Source organism: Coregonus lavaretus (genome assembly GCF_964263955.1).
Source record: "Coregonus lavaretus genome assembly, chromosome: 14".
Taxonomy (NCBI): Eukaryota; Metazoa; Chordata; class Actinopteri; order Salmoniformes; family Salmonidae; genus Coregonus; species Coregonus lavaretus.
In genome coordinates this window covers 32,956,150-32,984,048 of record NC_140001.1, presented here as the reverse complement: position 1 = coordinate 32,984,048, position 27,899 = coordinate 32,956,150, and the positions used below count along the sequence as shown (strand labels likewise).

Sequence of the window (27,899 nt, the reverse complement as noted above, 5' to 3'; positions counted from 1 at the left end):
TTATATCCTAAAAAAACTCCTTAGTCCTTGTTGATGACAAGCATACCCATAACATGATGGCATGTTGAAAATATGAAGAGTGGTACTCAGTGATGCGTTGTGTTGGATTTGCCCCAAACATAACGCTTTGTATGAAGGACATGAAGTTCATTTCTTTGCCACATTCTTTGAAGTTTTACTTTAGTGCCTTATTGCAAACAGGATGCATGTTTTGGAATATTTTTTATTCTGTAGAGGCTTTCTTCTTTTCCCTCTGTCATTTAGGTTAGTATTGTGGAGTAACTACAGTGTTGTTGATCCATCCTCAGTTTTCTCCTGTCACAGTCATTAAAGTCTGTAACTGTTTTAAAGTCACCATTGGTGAAATCCCTGAGCGGTTTCCTTCCTCTCCAGTACCTGAGTTAGGAAGGACGGCTGTATCTTTGTAGTGACTGGGTGTATTGATACACCATCCAAAGTGTAATTAATAACTTCATCATGCTCAAAGGGATACTCAGTGTTTGCTTTTTTCAATAGGTGCCCTTCTTTGCGAGGCATTGGAAAACCTCCTTGGTCTTGGTGGTGGAATCTGTGTTTGACATTCACTGCTTGACTGAGGGACCTTACAGATAATTGTATGTGTGGGGTACAGAGATGAGGTAGTCATTCAAAAATCATGTTAAACACTATTATTGCACACAAAGTGAGTCCGTACAACTTATTATGTGACTTGTTAAGCACATTTTTACTCCTGAAATTATTTAGGCTTGCCATAACAAAGGGGTTGAATACTTATTGACTCAAGACATTTCAGCTTTTCATGTGTTATTAATTTGTTAAATTTTCTAAAAACATAATTCCACTTTGATATTATGGGGTATTGTGTGTAGGCCAGTGACACACAATCTAAATGAAATCATTTTAAATTCAGGTTGTAACACAACAAAATGTGGTAAAAGTAAAGGTGTGTGAATACTTTCTGAAGGCACTGTAAAAGCAAAAACGTCTCTTTTATAAACTTTGACTGACTGCAAACATCATAACATAAGAAAAGGAGGTGGAAACCAGACAGAGGATGAGAGTGTGTAAGCAGTTTGCTCATTGAAAAAGGGAGCTTTTTGCAAGATATCTATAGAGCAGTGATTGTGCAGATGTTGGTTTGTGTTATTGTGTGCGTGTATGTGTGTGTGTGTGTGTGTATGTGTGTGTGTGTGTGTGTGTGTGTGTGTGTGTGTGTGTATCTTTCTTCCTTACCCCACATAATAATTTCATAAAGCACACTCCATGCAGATTATTTTTTGAAAAAGAAACTACTGCAATTATCGCCTAAAAATATAAAGATGCACAGCATCCTTGATATCCTTAAACAACCTTCTTTTGAATATTAATACAGTGTCTATTAATCATTAAAGAGTTCCCTCTTCATCCTTCCTCTCTAATAACCTCCTCCCACTAACATACAGTATGGCCAGCCGTACAGAACGGCATTCTCCACTGCATGTTAATGTATGGTGTACTAGCTACAGGCACCATGCTGCAGTAGACTACAGCCACCCACTGATCAGATTGAAAATAAGCCTTTTGACTCTGTTTGCCATCGCACATCATGGACTGCTATATTTTTTATATAACATTTTTATGAAGTCTATGTCACAGAGCACTAAATGCAATGGCTAAAGCCAGTAAAAGCAAGCCTAGGGTGACAGTGGCCCGGAAATAAAAACGACTTTAGAAACCTAGAGAGAGCAGGCTGGAGTGGAGAGGAGAGGAGAGTGGCCCATCCTATCCTCCTCAGGCCAGCACAGGCGGCTCTCTCATGGAGGTTTGTGTGTGTGTGTGTGTGTGTGTGTCTGACAGTCTATATTTACTAGAGGACCTTGTCCCCATCATAGCTTCCCCCTCATACCACTTTCAAACGTCCCTAAAGCAATGTTCCTTGAACAGATTTATAGACTCAGTTCTATTGTATTATGGAGATGTCTCTGGAAGTTGGTCCTCTTGATGTTTTAACACAGACACTCATGGAAAAATGCATATCTAAAGATATACTAAACCCTGAGCCTGTGTTATTTTCACAGAATGTAGATTTATCAAAACACATTAATGTATGGGTGCACTTGTACCTCACATGTAGATGTACAATTAAGAGAGAACAATGGTGTTCTGTTTTTTTCTCTTAATAGCAACACATGTAAAATGCATTGTTACTCAGGGGTTTTCCAAGGTTAATCATGCATAGATTTTGAAATTAAATCAAGTCAAGTAAATAGTGTATCGGCCTGCAGTGTAGCCCAAGGTGCAAACTGCCTTGTGTGCAGTGATTATTAACATTATTATGAATCCTGTTGTTTTAGTAAAGGGTCTCCTCAACAGAGTGCACTGTGGGTGCACTAAAGGTTAGTCACTGAAGCTGATCAAGAACGCAGTTTTTAAAAGCCTCTCTCCATCTCTGTCTTTTCATCTAGGACACCAGCTATGATCGGCTGCTCCTTTGTGGTGGACAGAGAATACTTTGGCCAGATTGGCCTCCTTGATCCTGGCATGGAAGTCTATGGGGGCGAGAACATTGAGCTTGGCATGCGCGTGAGTACAACAACACTGATTAATTCTGCTTATTAAATACATCCACATTCTTTTGATGGACACATTTACTTTTGAGAAATTACAAAATGAAGGTACAAAATCATAATCACACAAAAAAAGTAGTTAGAAATGCCATTAGAAGTTGAGGTTGTTAATGTGCCTATTCAGCTAAAGCAAGTGGGATTGGAAAGGAAAGACTGGTATGATGGAACACATTACCAGTAATTACAAATCCAATATTAGGTACAGTGCCGGCTCACTTGGAAAGTCCTGTTGAAATGATTTATTAAGTCTATATTCCCGTCTTTGGAATGGCTCACGATTAAGTTTCCTTATGTTTTGTAGCCTAAGGGTTACAGCTTAAAATACAATACCCAAAGGCGTCAACAGAAAGATGTTAGAAATATGTTTCTCAGATGGGAGGGAAAATCCTTAATGCAAATATTCAGTCAACCCTATGGCTTTAAAGCCCTATACTGAAAATGTAAATCTTTTTGCAGCTGCTTTGAGTTGAATTTAACGCTTCATGTGAGCGGAGGCTTGGTTGAAGAATTGGTTACGTTTAAATTCAGAAAATGTTTCTCCTCAGCCAAGTGGAACCACTCTGAATCTAAACTCACTCTGGGCTTATTGGAATGAGACATGCTTGAAAAATTATCCTTCATTAATGTCATCACATCCAGTTTAACATCTTCAGATTGCTTGAACGGTGCTTCAGAAGGGTTTCTGCAGCCTTTGAAAATGCACTTCAGAGGCGAGAGGCGAGAGGATAGATCTTGGTTGGTTTATTGATAACTCAACCCCTCTGAGGAACCTGGAGGGAATGCTATAGTAGCTGATGGCCGTCTCAAAGTCCTCATCATTCCAAATGGACTAGCATGACATATCCTCATCAATAGCAAGGTTTTCCCCCTGAATAGTAAGAGACATTCAGACAACAAATACATGTTTGTTTCAGGTTTGTTACCAGTGAAGAGTCACATTCTTCATTGAGCCTAATAGTCATTTCAGTGTTCAGTATGCCACCCCTGAATTTCAGTCTTCAAGGTTAAACTCTGTTTTGTTATTCACCGGACCTGACTTTATGCAGCAAACCATGCCACTGAGTGGTCGGTTCATAGAGTAGGAGATTGATTCAGATACGTCCACTAAATAGAGTGTTATAAGAAACCCACTGGAGTGTGTGTTTTATACTGATGTACTCCACTTTCTCATTGTGCTCCATTGAATGACTTGCATCAGGTCTGACATTTGCACAATGCTTACATAAAGTAATTGCACTCTCCTTGATTCATGCAATAGTAACACCAATGTCACAGATGTAGGCATAACAGTCTCTCTTTGTCTTTCACCATAATGCCTATGTAAACTCTAGTACCTTTTCTTCTCTAGTTCTGTCATTGTCAGGAAGATTAAACACATTAACATTAAACAAACATGTTATTCTCTGTTGCAGGGAGTAATTATGTATCTGAGGCCATCTCATAGAGAGAGAGAGAGAGAGAGAGAGAGAGAGAGAGAGAGAGAGAGAGAGAGAGAGAGAGAGAGAGAGAGAGAGAGAGAGAGAGAGAGAGAGAGAGAGAGAGAGAGAGAGAGAGAGAGAGAGAGAGAGAGAGAGAGAGAGAGAGAGAGAGAGAGAGAGAGAGAGAGAGAGAGAGAGAGAGAGAGAGAGAGAGAGAGAGAGAGAGAGAGAGAGAGAGAGAGACAAACATTTTTAACAATTAGCCAGGGCGGCTGCCCAGGACCATTTCACCACGGGAGTGGATGAAACGCCCAGTTCACTGCCAAAGGTTATGGAGTATTTATAATTGACTGTCCATTCGTCCTTCCCTATAACACTCTGTTTAAAAGGTATTCTGGGCTGGCACCAAAGAGCTGGCCTTTTTAGAGGAAGAGAGTGGTTAAATTCAGATAGATAGAGAGGGAGAGAGAGAGAGAGAAACAGGCCACATTGGTCTTCTGTGTGGTAGTGGAGATCTTGGTGAGCAGTATGGGAGGGAATGAAGATCAGAAGTGTATGATCTTATTGGATTTTTTCAATGTACGGTCGGTGATGTTTAAGATGAGGGAAGACGATTTTAAAAAAATGAGTATGGCCTTATTTCTATTACAGCATATTGGATGACTGTCATTCATATTCCATTCACCCAGCTCAATGTAACATCGATAGGTTTAGGCTACTACATGATACTAGAATTTTCCATAAACCCATCATGAGGTTGCTACAACCTAGCCTATGAATGAAAGTTTATAATGTATACTGAACAAAAAATATATATATACAGTACCAGCCAAAGGTTTGGACGCACGTACTCATTCAAGTGTTTTTCTTTATTTGTACTATTTTCTACATTGTAGAATAATATTGAAGACATCAAAACTATGAAATAACACATATGGAATCATGAAGTAACCCAAAAAGTGTTAAACAAATCAAAATATATTTTATATTTGAGATTCTGCAAAGTAGCTACCCTTTGCCTTGATGACAGCTTTGCACACTCTTGGCATTCTCTCAACCAGCTTCATGAGGTAGCCACCTGGAATGCATTTCAATTAACAGGTGTGCCTTGTTAAAAGTTAATTTGTGGAATTTATTTCCTTCTTAATGCGTTTGAGCCAATCAGTTGTGTTGTGACAAGGTAGGGGTGGTATACAGAAGATAGCCCTATTTGGTAAAAGACCAAGTCCATATTATGTCAAGAACAGCTCAAATAAGCAAAGAGAAATGACAGTCCATCATTACTTTAAGACATGAAGGTCAGTCAATCCGGAAAATTTCAAGAACTTTGAACGTTTCTTCAAGTGCAGTCGCTAAAACCATCATGGGTCTCCCAGTCGTGGTCGGCTGCGACACAGCCTGGGATCGAACCCGGGACTGTAATGACGCCTCTAGCACTGCAATGCAGTGCCTTAGACCACTGTGCCACTCGGATGGCCACTGAACAAAAATATTAACGTAACATGTAAAGTGTTGGTCCCAATGTTCATGAGCTGAAATAAAAGATCCCATACGTTTTCCATACGCACAATAACCTTATTTCAAATTTGTTTATGTCCCTGTTAGTGAGCATTTCTTCTTTGCCAAGATAATTCATCCAACTGTGTGGCATATCAAAAAGCTGATTAAACTGCATGATCATTACACAGGTGTACTTTGTGCTGGGGACAATAAAAGGCCACTCTAAAATGTGCAGCTTTGTCACACAACACAATGCCACAGATGTCTCAAGTTTTGAGGGTGCTTGTAATTGGCATGCTGACTGTCATGGGCCTCTCACTCCACCGGGTTACCACCTTAATTTTCTTCCACTCTGCTCACCACTCTCTCTACTCAGCCTAACTAGCTCCACCTGTCCCTGCTCTGCTCTGCTCTAATTACTCTGCCAGCTGCGCTGCATTACCCACTACCTCTCCCAGTATTTAAGGCCCTGTCTTTCAGCTCTCCGGTGTCAGATCGTCTGCAAAGCTCACACCCGGAACCTGTTTGCTCGCGCTTCTGGCTCACCCTGGTTTTGTGACCCCGGACCTGCCTGTTTTTTGGATTCTCTTCTGCCTCAGGAGATCCAGACCTGCTTCTGCCATTACGACTCCTGACTACTCTTCAATCCCGGTAACTCTGACCAGCCTTCTGCCTTGCTACTACGTATTTTGGATTTCCCTTGAACTGTACTGCTGCCTGGTTTCATTCCGCCCTGTTGTGTCTGTGTCTCCCCCCCCCAGGACTTCTGGACCACCCACCACCGGCTTCATAGGACGCATCGCTGCCACTGGGGGGGGCACAGACCCAGCGCATTGGACGGGATCCCTGTTACCCCTGGAGCCTTCATTCACTCCCTACTTCCCTTTTCCCTTAAGTTTAATAAACTTTCTGGTGTGACGCAATTGTGGTCCTCTGGTCGTCTGTCTGAACCGTGACAGTACGATCTGACCATTATGGACTCAGCGCACACTTTCCCCGACATGGAAACCGATGAGCATGAGCAGCAGTTCCAGCAGCAGCAACAACAACTCGCCATGATCATTCAACTCCTCACCAACCTTACCCCAGCCAGTCTGCCCACCAGCCCAGCCCCCGAGTTACCTGCCCCGGTCATTGCAGCCGCTGCTCCGGAACCCGAGATTGGAAACCCCGAGCGGTTCAACGGCGATTCAACCCAGGTCCGGCCATTCCTGACTAGCTGCCGACTTCAGTTCTCCTTGCAGCCAAGGACCTTCGCCACGGAGGGGGCTAAAGTTGGGTATGCCATCACTCACCTGACGGGCCGAGCTCGACTCTGGGGAACAGCAGAGTTCGAACGTCAAACCCCCGCATGTGCAACCTTCGACCTGTTTGCTGAGGAGATGCTGAAGGTGTTTGACCTGGATTCACCCACCGCAGAGGCGTCTCGTGAACTGTTCAGTATTCGACAAGGCAGACGTACAGTCGCAGACCATTCCATCGACTTCCGAACCCTGGCTAGACGAAGTTCTTGGAACACACCATCGTTGGTGGACGCGTTCTTCCATAGTTTGGCTGACTATATCAAGGACGAGTTGGTCTCCCATGAACTGCCTTCCACTCTTGATGAAGCCATCGCACTGACTGTCAGGATCGACAGAAGGATACAGACCCGTCGTCGTGAGAGGGGGCGCCAAGGTCCACCTACTACCGGCATTCGGAGAGATCCGACTGGGCTCCTGTCATCTACTGCCACTCACCCAGGTCAGCTTGATCAGTCTGAGCCTATGGAGATTGGGCGAGCCTCCCTCACTCCTGCAGAGCGCCAGCGCCGCTTCACCTCAAACCTCTGCCTCTATTGTGGAGGTGATGGACATCGTGTGGTAACCTGCCCTTTAAAGGGCCGAAGCTCACCGGGCATAGGGGGAGTCCGGTTGAGTTCAATGACCATCCAGTCCTCCGACCGCAAACCCCTGCTGCAAGTTCACCTCCGCCTCTCTGACTCAACTCACACCCTGGCTGCTCTGGTGGATTCTGGCGCCGAAGCCAACATAATGGACATCAAGCTGGCACGCCAACTGGGACTGGAGAACCTCCGTTTGACACCTCCTATTCCTGCCCGGGCACTGGACGGACACTTACTCGGATCGGTCACTCATGTCACGGCCCCGGTCTCGATGGGTCTGTCCGGAAACCATCAAGAAACTATCCAGTTTCACCTGCTCCCCTCTCCAGGCCAACCCCTCATCCTGGGTTACCCATGGCTCCGCCGGCACAACCCTCAGCTCGACTGGGTGACCGGGGTGATCAGGGAGTGGGGAGAGGACTGCCACCGAACCTGCCTGCTTGCTGCCGCACTACCCCCTCGGCCAGTACCTACTAACTCCGCTCCTGACCTCTCCAATGTCCCAGAATGCTACCATGGTCTCAGAGAGGTGTTTAACAAAGCAAGAGCCACATCTCTGCCCCCTCACCGACCGTACGACTGTGCCATCGACCTCCTCCCTGGAACAGCTCCTCCAAAGGGTCGTCTTTATTCGTTGTCTGCTCCTGAAAGAAGGTCCATGGAGGACTACATCAATGGCTCTCTGTCCGCAGGATTAATCCGTTCATCTTCATCTCCTGCTGGTGCTGGCTTCTTCTTTGTGGGGAAGAAGGACGGATCTCTTCGCCCCTGCATCGACTACAGGGGACTCAACGACATCACAGTGAAGAACCGTTACCCTCTGCCTCTGCTCACCTCTGCTTTTGAGTTGCTCCAGGGAGCCACTGTTTTTACCAAGTTGGATCTCAGAAACGCTTACCACCTAGTGCGGATCCGGGAGGGAGATGAATGGAAAACCGCATTCAATACACCAACAGGCCACTACGAGTATCTGGTTATGCCTTTTGGCCTCACCAATGCTCCTGCTGTGTTCCAGGCTCTAGTGAATGATGTACTGCGGGACATGTTAAACAAGTTTGTCTTCGTTTACCTGGATGACATCTTAATCTACTCCAGAAACCTGTCTGAACACACCCGCCATGTCCAGCAAGTCCTTCATCGTCTTCTGGAGAATTCCCTCTACGCCAAGGCAGAGAAATGTGAGTTTCACGTCAAGACAGTGGCCTTCCTGGGGTACATAGTGGCAGAGGGAAGTATCCAAATGGATCCTGCCAAAGTATCAGCAGTCACTTCATGGCCAGTTCCGGAGAACAGAAAGAAGCTGCAACAGTTTCTGGGGTTTGCTAACTTCTATAGGAAGTTTATCCGGAACTACAGTACCGTTGCTGCCCCTCTCACTGCTCTAACCAGCACCAAGCAACCCTTCACCTGGACCCCAGCAGCCGACAAAGCCTTCAGTACCCTCAAGGTGAGGTTCACCTCCGCTCCCATCCTCCAGATGCCGGATGTGGACCGGCAATTCATTGTGGAGGTGGACGCCTCGGATGTGGGAGTTGGTGCTGTGATTTCTCAGTGGGCTGCGGAGGATAGGAAGCTCCATCCCTGTGCCTTTTTCTCACGTCGGTTGTCCCCCTCTGAGTGCAATTACGACATAGGGAACCGTGAGCTGCTGGCTGTGAAGCTTGCCTTGGAGGAGTGGCGTCACTGGCTGGAGGGGTCCACCATTCCATTTCTCGTTTGGACCGATCATAAGAACTTGGAGTACATCCGCACGGCCAAACGGTTGAACTCCAGGCAGTCCCGCTGGGCCCTGTTCTTCACCAGGTTTAATTTCACTCTGTCATACCGGCCTGGATCACGCAACACCAAGCCAGACGCCCTCTCCCGTCAATTCCAGAAGGATGACACCCCCTCCAAGGACCCTGTGTCGATTCTGCCAAGTCCCTGCATCGTTGCAGCTCTGACCTGGGCTGTTGAGGAACAGGTGCTGGAGGCTCTCCGTAACCAGCCAGGTCCCAGCACTTGCCCAGCTGACCGCCTTTTTGTCCCCGAAGACCTGAGGTCCCAGGTCGTTCAGTGGGGACATGACTCCCGCCTAGCTTGTCACCCTGGCTCCACCCGCACTTACAACCTGCTCGCCCAGAGGTTCTGGTGGCCCTCTCTGAGGAAGGATGTACGGGAATTCGTCCAAGCCTGCCCCATCTGCAACCAACACAAGTCGTCCTGCCAGCCCCCAGCCGGATTGCTGCAGCCCCTGCCTGTGCCCAGACGTCCCTGGTCTCACATCGCCCTTGACTTTGTCACGGGGCTGCCCCCTTCAAGTGGCATGACCGTCATTCTCACCATCGTTGACCGTTTCAGCAAGATGGCACACTTCATTCCCCTCCCCAAGCTCCCAACCGCCAAGGAGACCGCCCAGGTGGTCCTGGAACACGTCTTCCGGATCCACGGACTGCCAAAGGATGTAGTTTCTGACCGTGGTCCACAATTCTCCTCCGCTTTTTGGAAGGAGTTCTGTCACCTGCTGGGAGCCACAGTCAGTCTGACTTCCGGATTCCATCCCCAATCCAATGGGCAGTCAGAGCGGGCTAATCAGGAGCTCGAGAAGGCACTGCGATGCATGACTTCACGCAACCCCCACTCCTGGTCGCAGCAATTGACATGGGTGGAGTACGCACACAATTCTCTGACCTGCTCTGCCATCGGTATGTCCCCTTTCCAATGTGTTTATGGATACCAGCCTCCTCTATTTGCCAGCCAGGAAGAGGAGGTTACTTGCCCATCTGCACTTGCTTTTGCCCGTCGATGTCGCCGCACCTGGTCACAAGCCCGAGCCACACTCCTCAGATCCGTTGCCAGCTACACTACCGGGGCCAACCGTCGGAGAATTCCTGCTCCCACCTACCATGTTGGTCAAAGGGTGTGGTTGTCATCGAAGAACCTGCCACTCAGGGTGGAGTCGCAGAAGCTGGCACCTCGGTTCATTGGCCCATTCCCTATCATAAGAGTGATTAGCCCAACTGCTGTCCGGCTCCAACTGCCTAATTCCCTGAGGGTGCACCCCACTTTCCATGTGTCTAAGATTAAGCCCATCCATGAGAGTCCGCTGGTCCCTGCTGCGCCTGGTCCTCCTCCTCCACGGCTCGTCGATGGTGGTCTGGTTTACACCGTCCGCCGCCTGCTTGGGTAGGGGTCTCCAGTACCTCATTGACTGGGAGGGCTATGGACCTGAGGAAAGGACCTGGGTGCCAGCTAGTCGGATTGTGGATAGGACTCTCATCACCGCTTTCCACCAACGGCATCCTGATCAACCTGCAATCCGTAGGGGCCGCCCCAGAGGGGTCCCTAACCGTCCGGCCCGCTCGGCTTCCTGTCCTGTGCCTGATCCTGTCTCGGGACCTGTCCCATCTCCCGACCACGGCCCTCCGGCTTCCTCCGAGGATGAGGACGTTCACTCGGACCGTTCGGAGGAGTTCTAGCCCTCCTCCGGCTCCCCTCCTCCCGCCCGGCGTGGTGTTGCTCTTGGGACTTCTGGGGCCGTCCCTTGGGGGGGGGGTTCTGTCATGGGCCTCTCACTCCACCGGGTTACCACCTTAATTTTCTTCCACTCTGCTCACCACTCTCTCTACTCAGCCTAACTAGCTCCACCTGTCCCTGCTCTGCTCTGCTCTAATTACTCTGCCAGCTGCGCTGCATTACCCACTACCTCTCCCAGTATTTAAGGCCCTGTCTTTCAGCTCTCCGGTGTCAGATCGTCTGCAAAGCTCACACCCGGAACCTGTTTGCTCGCGCTTCTGGCTCACCCTGGTTTTGTGACCCCGGACCTGCCTGTTTTTTGGATTCTCTTCTGCCTCAGGAGATCCAGACCTGCTTCTGCCATTACGACTCCTGACTACTCTTCAATCCCGGTAACTCTGACCAGCCTTCTGCCTTGCTACTACGTATTTTGGATTTCCCTTGAACTGTACTGCTGCCTGGTTTCATTCCGCCCTGTTGTGTCTGTGTCTCCCCCCCCCAGGACTTCTGGACCACCCACCACCGGCTTCATAGGACGCATCGCTGCCACTGGGGGGGGCACAGACCCAGCGCATTGGACGGGATCCCTGTTACCCCTGGAGCCTTCATTCACTCCCTACTTCCCTTTTCCCTTAAGTTTAATAAACTTTCTGGTGTGACGCAATTGTGGTCCTCTGGTCGTCTGTCTGAACCGTGACAGCTGACTGCAGGATTGTCCACCAGAGCTGTTGCCAGAGAATTGAATGTTCATCATGTGGGCGAGCGGTTTGCTGATGTCAACGTTGTGAACAGAGTGCCCCATGGTGGTGGTGGGGTTATCATATGGGCAGGCATAAGCTACGGACAATGAACACAATTGCATTTTATCGATGGCAATTTGAATGCGAGATCCTGAGGCCCATTGTTCTGCCATTCTTCCGCCGCCATCACCTCATGTTTCAGCATGATAATGCAAATGTTGCAAGGATCTGTACACAATTCCTGGAAGCTGAAAATGTCCCAGTTATTCCATGGCCTGCATACTCACCAGACATATCACCCATTGAGCATGTTTGGGATGCTCTGGAGCGACGTGTACGACAGCGTGTTCCAGTTCTCGCCAATATCCAGCAACTTCGCACAGCCGTTGAAGAGGAGTGGGACAACATTTCACAAGCCACAATCAACAGCCTGATCAACTCTATGCAAAGGAGATGTGTATTGCTGCATGAGGCAAAGGGTGGTGACACCAGATCCTGACTGGTTTTCTGATCCACACCCCTACTTTTTTTGTAGGTATCTGTGACCAACGGAGGCATATCTGTATTCCCAGTCATGTGAGATCCATAGATTATGGCCTAATGAATTTATTTAAATTGACTGATTTCCTTATATGAACTGTAACTCAGTAAAATCTTTGAAATTGTTGCATGTTGCGTTTATATTTTTGTTCAGTATAGATGCACAGGTCGAGAGAAACATGTGAGTAATCAAGGGGTAACTGATTAATTGAATAACATGCAACACCATTGAATGTGACGGGTGTCAGTAAACGTCGGCAAAAATACGTAATTACATTGTTGCCAGCAGCACAGTTACAGTCAACGCTCTAGATAACATGAAAGCAGCCTAACCAGCTCTGCTAGGGTGAATAAAATGGTCAGAGTGAGTTGTTCTCTCATTTGTGTCTGGAAGTAGTTAGTAAGCTAGCCAACTTCAGTCAGTTAACTTGGGTCCTTGACTGCTGTTGTGAGGTCAGAATGCTAGCTCGGATCAACCCTATTCCTTGGCCAGAGCATCCAGTGTGTGCTCTGAATGGTCCGGGAGCAAAACGCTCTGAATTTACGAATGGACAATCTGACAACGCCAGAGCGCACTCAAGGTGCAATCACACCTAAGGTGACAGACAGTGACACATTCAATACCACCTTGCACACTCTTGCCTGCATCTAGCGTATCTAAGGTGTAGTCATTAGTCCAACAGTTGCAAACAAGAGTTTCTATTGGACAAATTCCGGTATGTTTATCCCCGTTTCGTTCCATTTGCTTCCGTTTAAGAAACGTTTTTAAACAGAATTGGCGGAATGAATACACCCCTGATCACACTCAAACACAGTTCACTTTCAAAGCAGCCACATACAAACAACAGGAACATTTTGTTTGTTGTGTAATTCCTTCTCGCATCTATGTGCTCTCCTCCTATCACCTTTTCCCTTCCCTTGTGGACTTCAGTGCACAAAAACATCAGCTGTCTGAAGGCGAAAAAACCTTTCCAAGCCTACATCGTTGTCACCATATTAGCATATTAGTAATGTCATAGTCAACATAGCTACTAGAACTAATGCATTAGTAAACCCATTACAGTATACAGTCAAGCAAGCAGTTTAGCAGTTACACCGGCGGGCCCCCGGTGGCAATACATTAATAAAACCAAAAGCTTACCTTGACTTGAAAGTGTTGGATAGCCATAGCCAGCTAGTTAACATAGAATCCCTGTCTGTTTGAGCCGGGTGTTTGAATAGGCTAAACTAGCTAGCTGCATTCGCTAGCTAAGTGAAAGTGAAAAAAATGCAGCTAAATATAGCTATCTCTTTCTCTCTCAATATCTCTTGCCTCTCCTTCATTTTGTTTATTAATTTGTTCAAAACTATTTACCATTTGTCTTTCTCTCTCTTTGAGTCAACTACTCAGCGCATTTTATGCACTGCAGTGCTAGCTATCTGTAGCTTATGCTTTCAGTACTAGATTAATTCTCTGATCCTTTGATTGGGTGAACAACATGTCAGTTCATGCTGCAAGAGCTCTGATAGGTTGGAGGACGTCCTCCGGAAGTTGTCATAATTACTGTGTAAGTCTATGGAAGGCGGTGAGAACCATGAGCCTCCTAGGTTTTGTATTGAAGTCAATGTACCCAGAGGAGGATGGAAACCAGCTATCCTCCGGCTACACCATGGTGCAACCCTACAGAGTGCTGTTGAGGCTACTATAGACCTTCATTGCAAAATAGTGTGTTTTAATCAATTATTTGGTGATGTGAATATATTCAGTATATATATTTTTATGAAATTCACTGAGGATGATGGTCCTCCCCTTCCTCCCCTGAGGAGCCTCCACTGTACAGTATATATATGTATTTACACTACAGGGAATAGGAGGGGCTTTCATGGAAATGTGGGAGAAATCATAAAGAGAGGAAGACCAGGATTAGAGATATGAGAGAGGTAGTCAATGTGTAAAACAATAAGATACATAGACTATTGATGTTAAAGGAAATGTTTCAGCTGTTTCTTGATAACACAGTTTTCCCATTTATACCAGTACTGTATGTGTACAAATGAGTTAATTTAGCCATGATATTTAATTATGTTGATTCTCGATGCCATTGCAGCTCTTCCAAAATATTAGTGTTAAAGTAGTTTATTTTTGCTGCAGTTCACTGTGACTTATAAATAAGTATAATTTGAAACCCATACCCTGGTGTCAGTGATGAAAATATTGCTTAACATGAGGCTGAGTTTGCAAAGAGAAAAAAATATCAAGAAGGAATAGAAATGATGAATTCTGCCAGAGGTGTCAATACACATTTATTGCGTCATGCATTTTCCATCTCTCACTTATTGTTTGCTGATACAGCATCTCATGTGACCAAAACACTGTCCTTCATTTTCAAGTCCCCTCAGGCATATGTAGCTACAGTATACATACATACAGTGGGGAGAACAAGTATTTGATACACTGCCGATTTTGCAGGTTTTCCTACTTACAAAGCATGTAGAGGTCTGTCATTTTTATCATAGGTACACTTCAACTGTGAGAGACGGAATCTAAAACAAAAATCCAGATAATCACATTGTATGATTTTTAAGTAATTAATGTGCATTTTATTGCATGACATAAGTATTTGATACATCAGAAAAGCAGAACTTAATATTTGGTACAGAAACCTTTGTTTGCAATTACAGAGATCATATGTTTCCTGTTGGTGTTGACCAGGTTTGCACACACTGCAGCAGGGATTTTGGCCCACTCCTCCATACAGACCTTCTCCAGATCCTTCAGGTTTCGGGGCTGTCGCTGGGCAATACGGACTTTCAGCTCCCTCCAAAGATTTTCTATTGGGTTCAGGTCTGGAGACTGGCTAGGTCACTCCAGGACCTTGAGATGCTTCTTACGGAGCCACTCCTTAGTTGCCCTGGCTGTGTGTTTCGAGTCGTTGTCATGCTGGAAAACCCAGCCACGACCCATCTTCAATGCTCTTACTGAGGGAAGGAGGTTGTTGGCCAAGATCTCGCGATACATGGCCCCATCCATCCTCCCCTCAATATGGTGCAGTCGTCCTGTCCCCTTTGCAGAAAAGCATCCCCAAAGAATGATGTTTCCACCTCCATGCTTCACGGTTGGGATGGTGTTCTTGGGATTGTGCTCATCCTTCTTCTTCCTCCAAACACGGCGAGTGGAGTTTAGACCAAAAAGCTCTATTTTTGTCTCATCAGACCACATGACCTTCTCCCCTTCCTCCTCTGGATCATCCAGATGGTCATTGGCAAACTTCAGACGGGCCTGGACATGCACTGGCTTGAGCAGGGGGACCTTGCATGCGCTGCAGGATTTTAATCCATGACGGCGTAGTGTGTTACTAATGGTTTTCTTTGAGACTGTGGTCCCAGCTCTCTTCAGGTCATTGACCAGGTCCTGCCGTGTAGTTCTGGGCTGATCCCTCACCTTCCTCATGATCATTGATGTCCCACGAGGTGAGATCTTGCATGGAGCCCCAGAACGAGGGTGATTGACCGTCATCTTGAACTTCTTCCATTTTCTAATAATTGCGCCAGCAGTTGTTGCCTTCTCACCAAGGTGCTTGCCTATTGTCCTTTAGCCCATCCCAGCCTTGTGCAGGTCTACAATTTTATCCCTGATGTCTTTACATAGCTCTCTGGTCTTGGCCATTGTGGAGAGGTTGGAGTCTGTTTGATTGAGTGTGTGGACAGGTGACTTTTATACAGGTAACGAGTTCAAACAGGTGCAGTTAATACAGGTAATGAGTGGAGAACAGGAGGGCTTCTTAAAGAAAAACTAACAGGTCTGTGAGAGCCAGAATTCTTACTGGTTGGTAGGTGATCAAATACTTATGTCATGCAATAAAATGCAAATTAATTACTTAAAAATCATACAATGTGATTTTCTGGATTTTTGTTTTAGATTCCGTCTCTCACAGTTGAAGTGTACCTATGATAAAAATTACAGACCACTACATGCTTTGTAAGTAGGAAAACCTGCAAAATCGGCAGTGTATCAAATACTTGTTCTCCCCACTGTATATACATACATAACATATCTATCTAGGGGTCAGGGTGACACTGCACATGATGGTATCTTCTAGAAAGGGTTTGTAATGTGTTTTTTTCTCAACTCATCTGTGAGTGATCACACCACGGCCCTTCTCCTGTGATATTCAAGCATTTTTCACATGTATTTGACAAAAGAAAAGTTATAATAATTAGTTTCCTGAAAGCCCATCTACTGTATCCACACGGGCTCTGGTTCATCTCTGGCATATGGTCATTATCTCGCTTCTGTTTGATGGCGAATTAACTTCATTAAAACTCCAGAAACATCAACACAAAATAGAAGAAAGGGGGATCGATCGCTCAACTCAGTTGGGTCCTCTCCTACCCAAAAGATAGGATACACTCCTGCCTCTTCACTTTCAGGGTTTGTTGTTTGGCTGGATATTTTCAGGTACTTAAGGGTAGACAAAGGAACCCACACAGGACAGGGTCTTCATTTCAGCTAAACCTAGGGTATGGCAAAGTTACATAATTTCTACACCATTTTTTTACTCTAAAATGCAATTTGGAGAACAGCAAAAACAAGCAAAATTTACTCCAGCCATTATCACCTTGTTGCCGTAGCTTCATTCACCTCAGTCAATAGAGGATTTAACATTCTACTAACACACCCAGTCAGCACTCGGCAGGCCGGCGTCCCTCCAGAGTGGTCGAGCGCCGTGCGACAGCTTTTTTGCCTATCGCCTCATTCACTGGGCACCCGCGATAGGCTGCTTTGTCAAGTGGCAGCCGTGCTCCTGCCGTTCACGTGCCGTTTTCCTACACAGCCCACCCACCCCTCACCCGCCCTTCTCTCGACCGGAGACACTACAGCTGCCAGTCGGAGGCAAGATGCTTTTTCAGGGACTAGCCAGTGGCGTGCCTACTCCCTTTCGACACTTATTTGTATACATTGTTAGGGCGGAGACATGAGCATCTTGCCATTATATACAGATCTCTGCTCTCCATAAAGCCAGCCAGCCATACAAACAGCCTTCCCTCCCACTCCCCAGTGGTGGAGAAGTACCCAATTGTCATACTTGAGTAAAAGTAAAGATAAATAGAAAATTACTCAAGTAAAAGTGAAAGTCACCCAGTAAAATAGTACTTGATTAAAAGTCTAAAAGTATTTGGTTTTAAATATACTAAAGTATAAAAGTAAATGTAATTGCTAAAATATACTTAAGTATCAAAAGTAAATAATTTCACATTCCTTAGATTAAGCAAACCAGACAGCACAATTTTCTTGTTTTATTATTTTACAGATAGTAAAGTACAGATACCCCAGAAAACGACTTAAGTAGTACTTTAAAGTATTTTTACTTAAGTACTTTACACCACTGCCGCTCCCAGGTGTCTGCATCGTCCTTAAAGTCAGCCCTTTAATCCCGCTAAACTGTATTTGCCCTTTAATCGGGATTGGAATGATTTTAGTAGCCTATTTAAAATTGTTGGTGTTGAGCTAGGGTATGGTGACTGCCATACCCTGGCATACCCAATTGACACCTCTGCCCTTAACTAAGACAGCCTTATTTTCTATAGGTGAACATATTGTAGTGAGGTTGTGTCTTGAAACTTCCGCCATTTCTGCAGTTAAAAAAAAACAGACAAAGATTGGTACATTATTGAACCTGGGTAATGCCAAAGCTTTCAAGTAAAACACTCACTGCTTTGAAGTGTTGTGTTCAGATGCGGTGGCTAGTTTGTGGCAACTGTGCCTCAAACAACAATTGTTTGTTCCTTTTACAACTAAATGCTCATTTTATGCCTGGGAGACCAACTCTCTGCCAAATGGATTGTTAGAGGATAGTTTACTTTATAAAAAACACAACTCATTATGCAGTGGTGGTGGTGGTACATAGTTGTTAGCTACACATTTCAAGATGTTCTCACACTACACACACACACACACACAAGAAAAACAAAATAGTACCAGATAGGGGTTCTTTGGCTTGTAACCATAGCGGAACCCTTTTTGGTGCTATATAGAACCCTATTTTGAAGGTTCAATAAAGAACCATGCTCATAAGGTTCTAAATGGAAACTGAATGGTGCTATAAATGGGTTGGTTGTTCTGCAAGAAAACCTACGCGTGCGCAACCACGGGGTAAAACAGACGGGGTTGGCTTAGATTGTTGACAACATGTAAACTATATTTAATCTCCAATGTTTATTGAAAACATAAATACATTGACATGAAATCAGTCAAAACACCTCAAAACAAGACATGGTATCAAGAACAAGATGAAACTAGCTGAAACGAGTCATTTACGATTCCCCACATGGCAGTTTCTTGTCATTGTTGGTAGCTATCTGGACATCCAGAATCACAACAACACGCAGATGTCTGCCCCATTGAAGCGTGCGCGTCGTTTTCGTGACGTTGTCAGCTAACCCATCCCATCTATAAAGAACTCTTTCTTAAGGTTCTATAAATAACCATTAAAAAAGGTTCTATATAGCACCAAAACAGGTTTCAACCTTTTTTTGGGCTATAGAGAACTCTTTTTATGGTTCTTTATAGAACCTTTACATCTGAAATGGTCTTTGTAGATTATTTTGAAGAACCATACAGGGTTTTTTATTCCGGTCAGCCATTTTACATAGTTAAAATTCCATAGGTGTTATTATTCTGTCAGTGAACCGTTCTCAATTGACACAAAGCCGTATGTGAGTCTTTCACAAGACACCATCACCCGCCATAGTATGATGTGTAATTGCATAACACAAAACATTAGATAAACTGGAATGACACTCTCACTCACGGTTGCACAAAAAGAGCTGTGGTGCGTAAACCATGCCCCAAAATATTATAATGAGCCGCCTCCCCTAAATTTTAATTGTCACTAAAAGAGCAAGGAACCCTTTTGTGAACTGTAAAGAACCATTGAAGAGCTCAAAGGTTTCTTGGTCATTATGTTTCCACATAAAACCATCACCCTTACATTTAACAGACGCTCTTATCCAGAGCGACTTACAGTTAGTGAACACATTTTTTATTTTATTTTATACTGGCCCCCCGTGGGAAACGAACCCACAACCCTGGCGTTGCAAACGCCATGCTCTATCAACTGAGCTACATCCCTGCCAGCCATTCCCTCCCCTACCCTGGACGACTTGTGCGCCGCCCCATGGGTCTCCCGGTCGCGGCCGGCTGCGACAGAGCCTGGATTCGAACCAGGATCTCTAGTGGCACAGTATGCACTGCGATGCAGTGCCTTAGACCACTGCGCCACTCAGGAGTTACCCTTCCCAAAGAACCCTTGATGAACCATCATTTTTTAGTGTGTAACTACAGTTCATGCTGACCACATAATTAAATAGTGTCATATCTCTATGATGTTGACGGTGCCATCACAATGCAGTAGAAACTGGGAAGTATGTACAAAATCATTATATCCGAAGAGGAGAGGGGATCTCTCTCCAGTGGTGTTTGCTTTACTTTGCTTTCCTCCATATCCCCACATCCATAGCAAAGAGAGAGTCATCTTGAAAAGGTCAGCCCTGTCCTTATGAACCCACATTAAGCCTCAGCCATCTGTGGTCACCAGCCATTCCAGTTCCATCCGCGGCTAGCTAAATCACCCTCATGCCCACGTCCATCAGGCAGCAAATGACAAAGCAGCTGACCATATGTGGGCCCACTGAAACAAACAGACCATTTCAAAAAGAATAGGACTGATTTGAGCCACTACATTAGGGAATTTGACCATTAGGCTACTGCGTCACGGTTTGAAGGCAGACATGAAGACTCATGGGAGAAGATGGAGATAGATGATGAGAAATATGTACATTTGTGTGAGATATCAGTACAACAGGAGACCTGGCCTGTGTCGTATATCAAATATCGACTACAGATATTCTGTATCTCTCATGTGGATTTCTTCATCTCCTTTCCGCTCCTCTACTGGCTCATCTCCCCATTACATGAATATAGTCCTTTAACTGAGAATATGTGGGAGGAAAGATCTGTTTTTCATCAATAGGCACAGTGTAAAGGTAACAATGGGTAGACCATTTCAATACATACATTATTTAGAGGGCCTGAATCAATCTGCTGGGGCTTAATGGACTGAGAGGTATTTACTCTATGCTTCATTACAGTAGGTTTTACCTCACTACCTCATCACTAGTCATGGGAGTGAGGACACAGAGAAGAATAGGAACTACAGATATATAGAGCTTTCTTAAAATACAATTTGGGATCTCTTTTAATGCTCCATTCATTCAATGGTTTAAGTTTACAATCTGGCTATCCCAGTTGTATAAGTTATTATTGAAGTAAATAAGTATAAATAGATCAAGAGTTTATTTCTAAAACGCTATATCCACAAATGTTTCACATTTGTGTTTTCATCAGAAATTATTGCTTATGGGTACCTTCATGTGTATGTAAAACATTACTGTTCTCAGATCTTTAATTCGTAGATTTAAAAAAAAAAAAACGTGTTTTTTTGCAAAACGCTATATAGGCCTATCCATTGTTTAGGTGGAAAGGAATGTTTGTATCCTGTATATTTGACTGTGATATGTGATTGTCTCACCTAGCTATTTTAAGAGTAATGCATTTACTGTAAGTTGCTCTAGATAAGAGCATCTGCTAAATTACTAAATTACTAAAATGTCAAATGTAAATGTTTTACATACAGATCTCATATTACTCTATTTAATTATTTGTTTTAAAACATTTTGTGTCTGTCACGGTTTCGGCCGAGGCTGCCTCTCTTCCTTGCTCGGGCAGGCTTCGGCGGTCGTCGTCTCCGGAGTACTAGCTGCCACCGTTGTATGTTTCGATGTTCGTTTGGTTTGGTCTAGATGTGGTACACCTGTTATCGTTTAGCGTTCATTTGTTGTCCTATAAGTTCTCGTTGTGTTTGTCATGTGTTGTGTGTGATTGCGCTTCTGTTGGTTGTCTGTGCTTCGTTGTTTTCCTCCTCTGTTTGGGAGGGTTCTCGCACATGTTAGTGCGCATTTTGTTTTACGCCTGTGTGCGTACTTTCTCGCCTCCAGGCTTTTTGGCTCATGCTATGAGTGATTGTTCACTAAAGTCTTTTGGACTAAGTTTCTGCGTCCTGCGCCTGATTCCTGCACCACACCCACCTACAGCACCTGCTGACAGTGTCTGTGCGCACATATAATTGGACTGGGTTTCTATTGTTTTATAAGGTATGGTGCTGTACCAGAAATCTGCCACTAAATGTTTAAACAGGTCACGTTTTGAAAAGCACAATTATTCCCTAACAATAGCCCATGCAGCTTATTTTCAAGTATTTGAAATCCCTGAATGCCTTTTGGAGATTGACAAGGTTATGTGGGTCTCAATACATACTGTAGCACTCGACAGCCAGAGAGAGAGTTTTTCCCATTCAGGGCCAGAGGGAGTAGCAATTAGGCAGAACTTGTCAGCCACTTATTATCCACATGAGTCATAAACTTCATTAAAGGCCTCTTTCAAGTGTGACTGCACTTGCACCTATCTTTAAACACACATTGACGATGCAATTAAGATCCTTTAAGACGTATTGTTAATTTCATAACCCTCTGTTTTCAGAGTGAAGCTAATTAACCATCCAACTCTGTCTGAAGTCGCCAAAATTACTTAAATAAACTTTGAAAGCACAGACTTGAAATTGGATCATCCTTCTCATTATAGATTTTATTTTTTATTTGTTAGTTTAATTGGGGGGGGGGGGTGTTTGATGGTGTTAGATGTGTTTGACAAGATGGAAATGATTTTGACAGCTAATCTATTGTAACAAAAAATAAAACACTTTGGTACTGAGGAACGCACTGGTATGCCAGACAAACTCACTAAAATTAAGGGGACTGCTGATGAGAAGGCAGGGGATTGAATTGCTTTGCACGTTTTGACAGTAGAGTTGAAAGCGCTGCATCACATCACAGAGACATCCTGATTTGAACTATGCATTTTGGGTATGAGAGAGAGAGAGAGACCTTCAGTTCATTCTGCTTTGAAACATCACTCATCTCATAGGACAGCCCGTTGGGAGGGGTGGTATAGACAAACTGTCTTTGCATTGCAACACATTATGATGATGCTGCCTGGTCATTCTTAACAGCTTAGAGACAATGGTCTGACTAGTTCTGAATGTGTTAACCACGGTGTGTAACATGGATGTGTGTAACATGTAGCGTGTAACATGGATGTGTGTAACATGTAGCGTGTAACATGGATGTGTGTAACATGTAGCGTGTAACATGGATGCTGACAAAAACACCAGTTAGGTGTACACTACCAGTTGAGGGGTGTAGGCCTAATGAATTGTGCTCAAACCAAGGTTTAGCACTCATAGTTTTTTAGTATGGCCCTGTCTGTCTGTTATAGAGGAAATGTTAAGTATTCTACTATTCAAGCTTTGAGGGAAAGATTTTATGCTATCATGCCTTTTTTTGTTCTTGGTATCCGCATACTGAATCAATTGATGTATATGTGATTACATCAGTGGAGTGATTACATCAGTGCTTTGAATGCTATAGGTGTCCACACTGCACGGTGGGAGTTCTCAAATTGAATTAATCTTTAAAGTCACAAAAAAACTAAAAAGGAATATTTATTTCACTTTATAAAGCCAAACAGCTTTATGGGAGAATATATCACTTTGTGGTCAGGATTTCCTGCTATGTCTTTGAAATGGGCAAATCCTTCAGATATTATTTTAAAAGGAAGAGATCTCTCCTGGGAGCAGAGACTCTAGAAGATTTTAATTAAGAACAGAGACAGAGACACACATTCCTAAGACACAACTAAGCACAAACATATAGCTCACAAATGGAAGTATGTCTTTCTTATTTTTAATTGTGAATATTTCCGTTCTGTGTTGTAGTGTTAATCTCTGTAAGGGCTCCGGCAATAAAACTGTTGAGGGATTCACCTGGCTTTGTTTAAAAGGGATAACATATCCAAATCCCTTTAATCCTCCCTCATCCATTGGTTGCTTCGCTCTAACTTGACACACAATTGGTCCCAGAATTGCAGCAGAAATGGAAATGAGGACTCTTACGGCAGTCAGTGTGTCTCCCTCCCAACTATGGGTCAAGAGACACTGGTGGCTTAGGGCAGTCAGTGTGTCTCCCTCCCAACTATGGGTCAGGAGACACTGGTGGCTTAGGGCAGTCAGTGTGTCTCCCTCCCAACTATGGGTCAGGAGACACTGGTGGCTTAGGGTAGTCAGTGTGTCTCCCTCCCAACTATGGGTCAGGAGACACTGGTGGCTTAGGGCAGTCAGTGTGTCTCCCCACCAACTATGGGTCAGGAGACACTGGTGGCTTAGGGCAGTCAGTCTGTCTCCCCCCCAACTATGGGTCAGGAGACACTGGTGGCTTAGGGCAGTCAGCGTGTCTCCCTCCCAACTATGGGTCAGGAGACACTGGTGGCTTAGGGCAGTCAGTGTGTCTCCCCCCCAACTATGGGTCAGGAGACACTGGTGGCTTAGGGCAGTCAGTGTGTCTCCCCCCCAACTATGGGTCAGGAGACACTGGTGGCTTAGGGCAGTCAGTGTGTCTCCCCCCCAACTATGGGTCAGGAGACACTGGTGGCTTAGGGCAGTCAGTGTGTCTCCCCCCCAACTATGGGTCAGGAGACACTGGTGGCTTAGGGCAGTCAGTGTGTCTCCCTCCCAACTATGGGTCAGGAGACACTGGTGGCTCGTGGCTAGTCCCCTTGTGTCATATGGTAGAGCATGGCGTTTGTAATGCCAGGGTTAGTGTGTTAATTTCCGCATAAGACGCTTTGGATAAAAGCATCTGCTAAATGGCATATATTATTATATTATTATTAGTATATAGAAGTAAAACTGAGTTAAAGCTAGAATAATTGGTTTCATTTATTTGAAAGGTCACAAGAATATTCAAAAGATTGTAGGCATTGTAGCTAGTACTGTATATCACAAGGCAAAAAGGGTTTAGGAGCCGCTGTCTTTGAGAAGCTTGACTGTTACCAGACCTTTGATTATGCTAATTGGATACATTTGCTGTATGTGAGAGTGGGGAGAGCTGAATAGATTTTTGAATGTATCAAGTGCTATAACTCAGAAATGTCAATTATGTGCTTTGTGTGATTGTCAATGGGAGAAGGCCATTAGCTAAGCCTAAAGTATAGATTTTCATAATCGTATGGCTTATGGCAAACCTCCCTTTATGTACACATACATACTGTATATAAAGTATGTATACATGATTACTATTCTCAAAAGGTGTGCAATTTGCAGAACAGGGTCATTTTACAGTACATTTAGAGTTGACTGTCAGTGAAGTAGTTATGGAAAATGTATGTTTTTCTTTTGGCAAATGCCCTCCAGTCCCCACTGCTCTCTGAATAACAGACATACACAACATGGAGTTTATAGTAATCAGAGGTCCGCTGGGGTCATGCCTGGGTCCATTGTCCTTAGCTCAGCCATCCATGCTTACAATATGACCAATAAATATTGGAGCTAAACTCTCTGTGACCCTCCAGGCAGCTCCTACATTTACTGGAAGGGACCGACACGGCTCGGCACAGTAGTTACACTGTAAACCCCAATGCATTTTTACTCAAATACTTCTACTAAGTCAATGAAAAATCATTATTATTTAAAATGTTTGTGGTACTGACTCAAAACGAAATGTCACATCAAAACAAATTTTTCAACATCACTTTGCAAGCCAACATAATGTGACTTGCAGGTAGGGTTATAAAATCCCGGTTGGAAGATTCCTGGAAATCTGGGAATTTTCCAACCCTACTTGCAGGCCTGATGTGGCCTTTAAATCACAAGTTTCAGGCCACTGAATTAAGGTAAAGCTGGGCCTCAAAATAAGGCCTTATAAGATATGTAATGTTTTGTCAAATTAGACAGCTGCCAAGCAAGATGAGGCAGAAAATGAAGTCAGCAGGACCTCAGGCAACATTCTGATGATCTCCGACTAAGTCCCAGTGCTGAATGTTCCAACCTTGTCTCCTCTCCTTGTCTCCTTTCCTTTCCTTGTCTCCTTACTTCATGACTTCTGGTAGATTAGAGGGATTAGATGTCAATGTTACTTTCGCTACAGACTCTGAGTAGCAGTGTTCATGAAATAAAGTACATTGGGAAAGAAAGTTTGAAGAACACTAATGTAAGAGATCCTCTGAGTAACAGAACCTTATGTAGACCTTAGATTCTCCTATATGCTGGGTTAGTAGTGATACTGTGGAATGGTGCTGTTTCCAATTCTGTTTACTGCTGTTAATAGTTTTTATGTTTTTTACAGTTTCCTGCATCCCTCTAGGGCTTAGCTCACCGAAATGGTCCTGCGCCAATTAACTAACGCCACACATTGGCAATTATATTAGCAATTAAATTACCTCTACATCAAAGTAAACAGTCTCCTATGTTAGGTGATGCCTCTTAATGATCTCTCTCCTGCTTTTAAAGAGGCATTTATGCAAAGCAGACTTCACTATATATTCAGATGAAACCATAGTAAGATACTTAAAGATGCTTATTTCCTAATCTATTCAGAGGTGAAAAGGTAATGTGTGTGTATGATACTTCTGTGTTGGTCACCAACTTGCTCTGATGCATAGCTGTTGACTCCTATGATGCCATATGAATCAACAACCATATATCAGGGCAAGACACCAACTGTACTTAATATCTTTGAGATAAATGTTATTTTACTGTGGTAGTGAGAAACTTGATTACTGCTGGTACAAAACACTTTTTAACGTGACTTGACAGGCCAGATGATGCACATACAGATCAATTATTGGCTATTTGAGGAGATCAGGCGCAAGCTGTGCTGGCGAGGCCCTCTCAGCATGGCATAAATGGGTTTTCCAAGTAGCCCTGGTCCAATCATCACATCATCATTATGCCTTTTGTGTCCAGCGAAAAAAGGCGTTAGATCTGATTTGTTTTGCTAATGCCCTGGCTGAGACCTCCAAAGACATGAGAGAGTGGCAGCAGCGTCATACGAGTTCCTGGAACAGACGTGACATACATGAGAAGCCAGCAGTCTGCTCCTTCCTCTGCCTGGTACTGGCCTGCTGCACGCCACCTGTTCTCGCTCTGATTGACTAACACTCTCTCTATCTCTTATGCTGCAAAGGACACATTATCACTGATGATTTTGTGTGTTTTAAAAAGGGAACTGACCTGACTCTCCTCAGACTTCATGTTCTGTGATGTCTGTTATCTATTTAATCAATTTTTCCCAAACCTACCCTGTCATAGAGGATTTGTCTAGTCTGATCTGATTAGGCTTTTTCAATGTCATTTAGACTGATTACAAGAATAGACAGAAAGGACAATTTTAGATAAACACACACTGTTAAAACCACACGTCCCAAATGGACGCATACCGACACAACACACACACCATCATGAACAATACACACACGCACACTCACAGACACACACTTTTTCACTCATTATTTGTTGCTGCTACTCTGTTCCTTATTTTACTCTTATTATTATCTATCCTGATGTCTAGTCACTTTACCCTGCCTTCATGTACAGTACATATATACCTCAAATATCTCGTACCTCTGCACATTGATCTGGTACTGGTACTCCCTGTATAGGATATAGCTTCATTCTTGTGTATTTAATTGTATTCCTCTTGTGTTACTATTTATTTATTTTACTCTGCATCGTTGGGAAGGGCTCGTAAGCAAGCATTTCACGGTAAAGTCTACACCATTTGTATTCGGCGCATGTGACAAATAAAATTGGATTTGATTTGATACACCCACTCTGACACACTTGATTCTCCCGTAAGTAAACAAGCATTACCTGTGCAGATCCATCTCTGCAATCACCCAATGCTATCCTACGCAGTTTAAAATTACACATTGAAAATGTACTGACTGTAACAGAGGCCTAGCTAGGAGTTTCTTGTTGAAGCTGATAGGCAAGAGGGTGATGATTTCTGTGCAGACTAAAGATACAGCGTTTATCTGGCAAATCCCTGCTATGATCCAGCTATAACTCTGGTGTGCACATTGACTGAGAATGGAGGAGGAGGGGTAGAGAATATAATGACAAACAACACCACTCATTACCAGATATAGTTCAGGCTATTTGAGATAAAACATCAAAGTTAATGGTGGAGAGTGGATTGAAATTGTGCAGCTAATTGAAGTCCCTGTGTTCTACTTCCGCTAGCTAACTGTTTTATCAACTTTCTGATATACGACTACCCACTGCATGTCCAAACATGTAATATTACACTCTATTTGAGCAGTGGTAGTCAAACATACTCTGCTTTATCTCAGTGTGGTTCTTCTTCTCTCTCGTCACTAAGAGAGTACAGGAAGTCTATACTGCCTGATGCCTTTCACAAGACTGGCTCCAGATTGCAGTTAGTTAGTTATCGTGTGTCTGACACTGGAAATCATGGCTGAAAGATATTGATCTTCAATTTACTTTTAGTGCAAGGAAGGGTGTATTCTAGTAACCAAGCACTGTAATCACACACACAACCCTTGTTTTTTTATCCATTCTGAACAGCATAGAGTATATACAAGTTTATACAACGGGGGGTTCTAATCCTGAATGCTGATTAGTTGAAACCGCATTCCAGCAAGTTCTATTCCACAAGTTACCACCGACTAAATTTATGACGTTAAAATGCCTATTTACTCTTCGAAACGAAGTGCAGCTAGTTTGCAGTCATTCCCGCTTCAGTTTGAAGTGATTGTGTTAGC

General features: G+C 44.2%; 1 protein-coding gene across 1 annotated transcript in view; it reads left to right on the top strand.

The window, feature by feature from the left end:
- Window positions 1-27,899, top strand: part of LOC311141373 (polypeptide N-acetylgalactosaminyltransferase 9-like) — a gene marked incomplete at both ends in the record, with an annotated part of 91,461 nt that overhangs the window by 37,985 nt on the left and 25,577 nt on the right. The window contains one exon of the mRNA XM_084176675.1: window positions 2,445-2,562. Within this exon, the coding sequence (XP_084032801.1) occupies window positions 2,445-2,562 (118 nt within the window). The remainder of the gene's footprint in view (window positions 1-2,444; window positions 2,563-27,899) is intronic.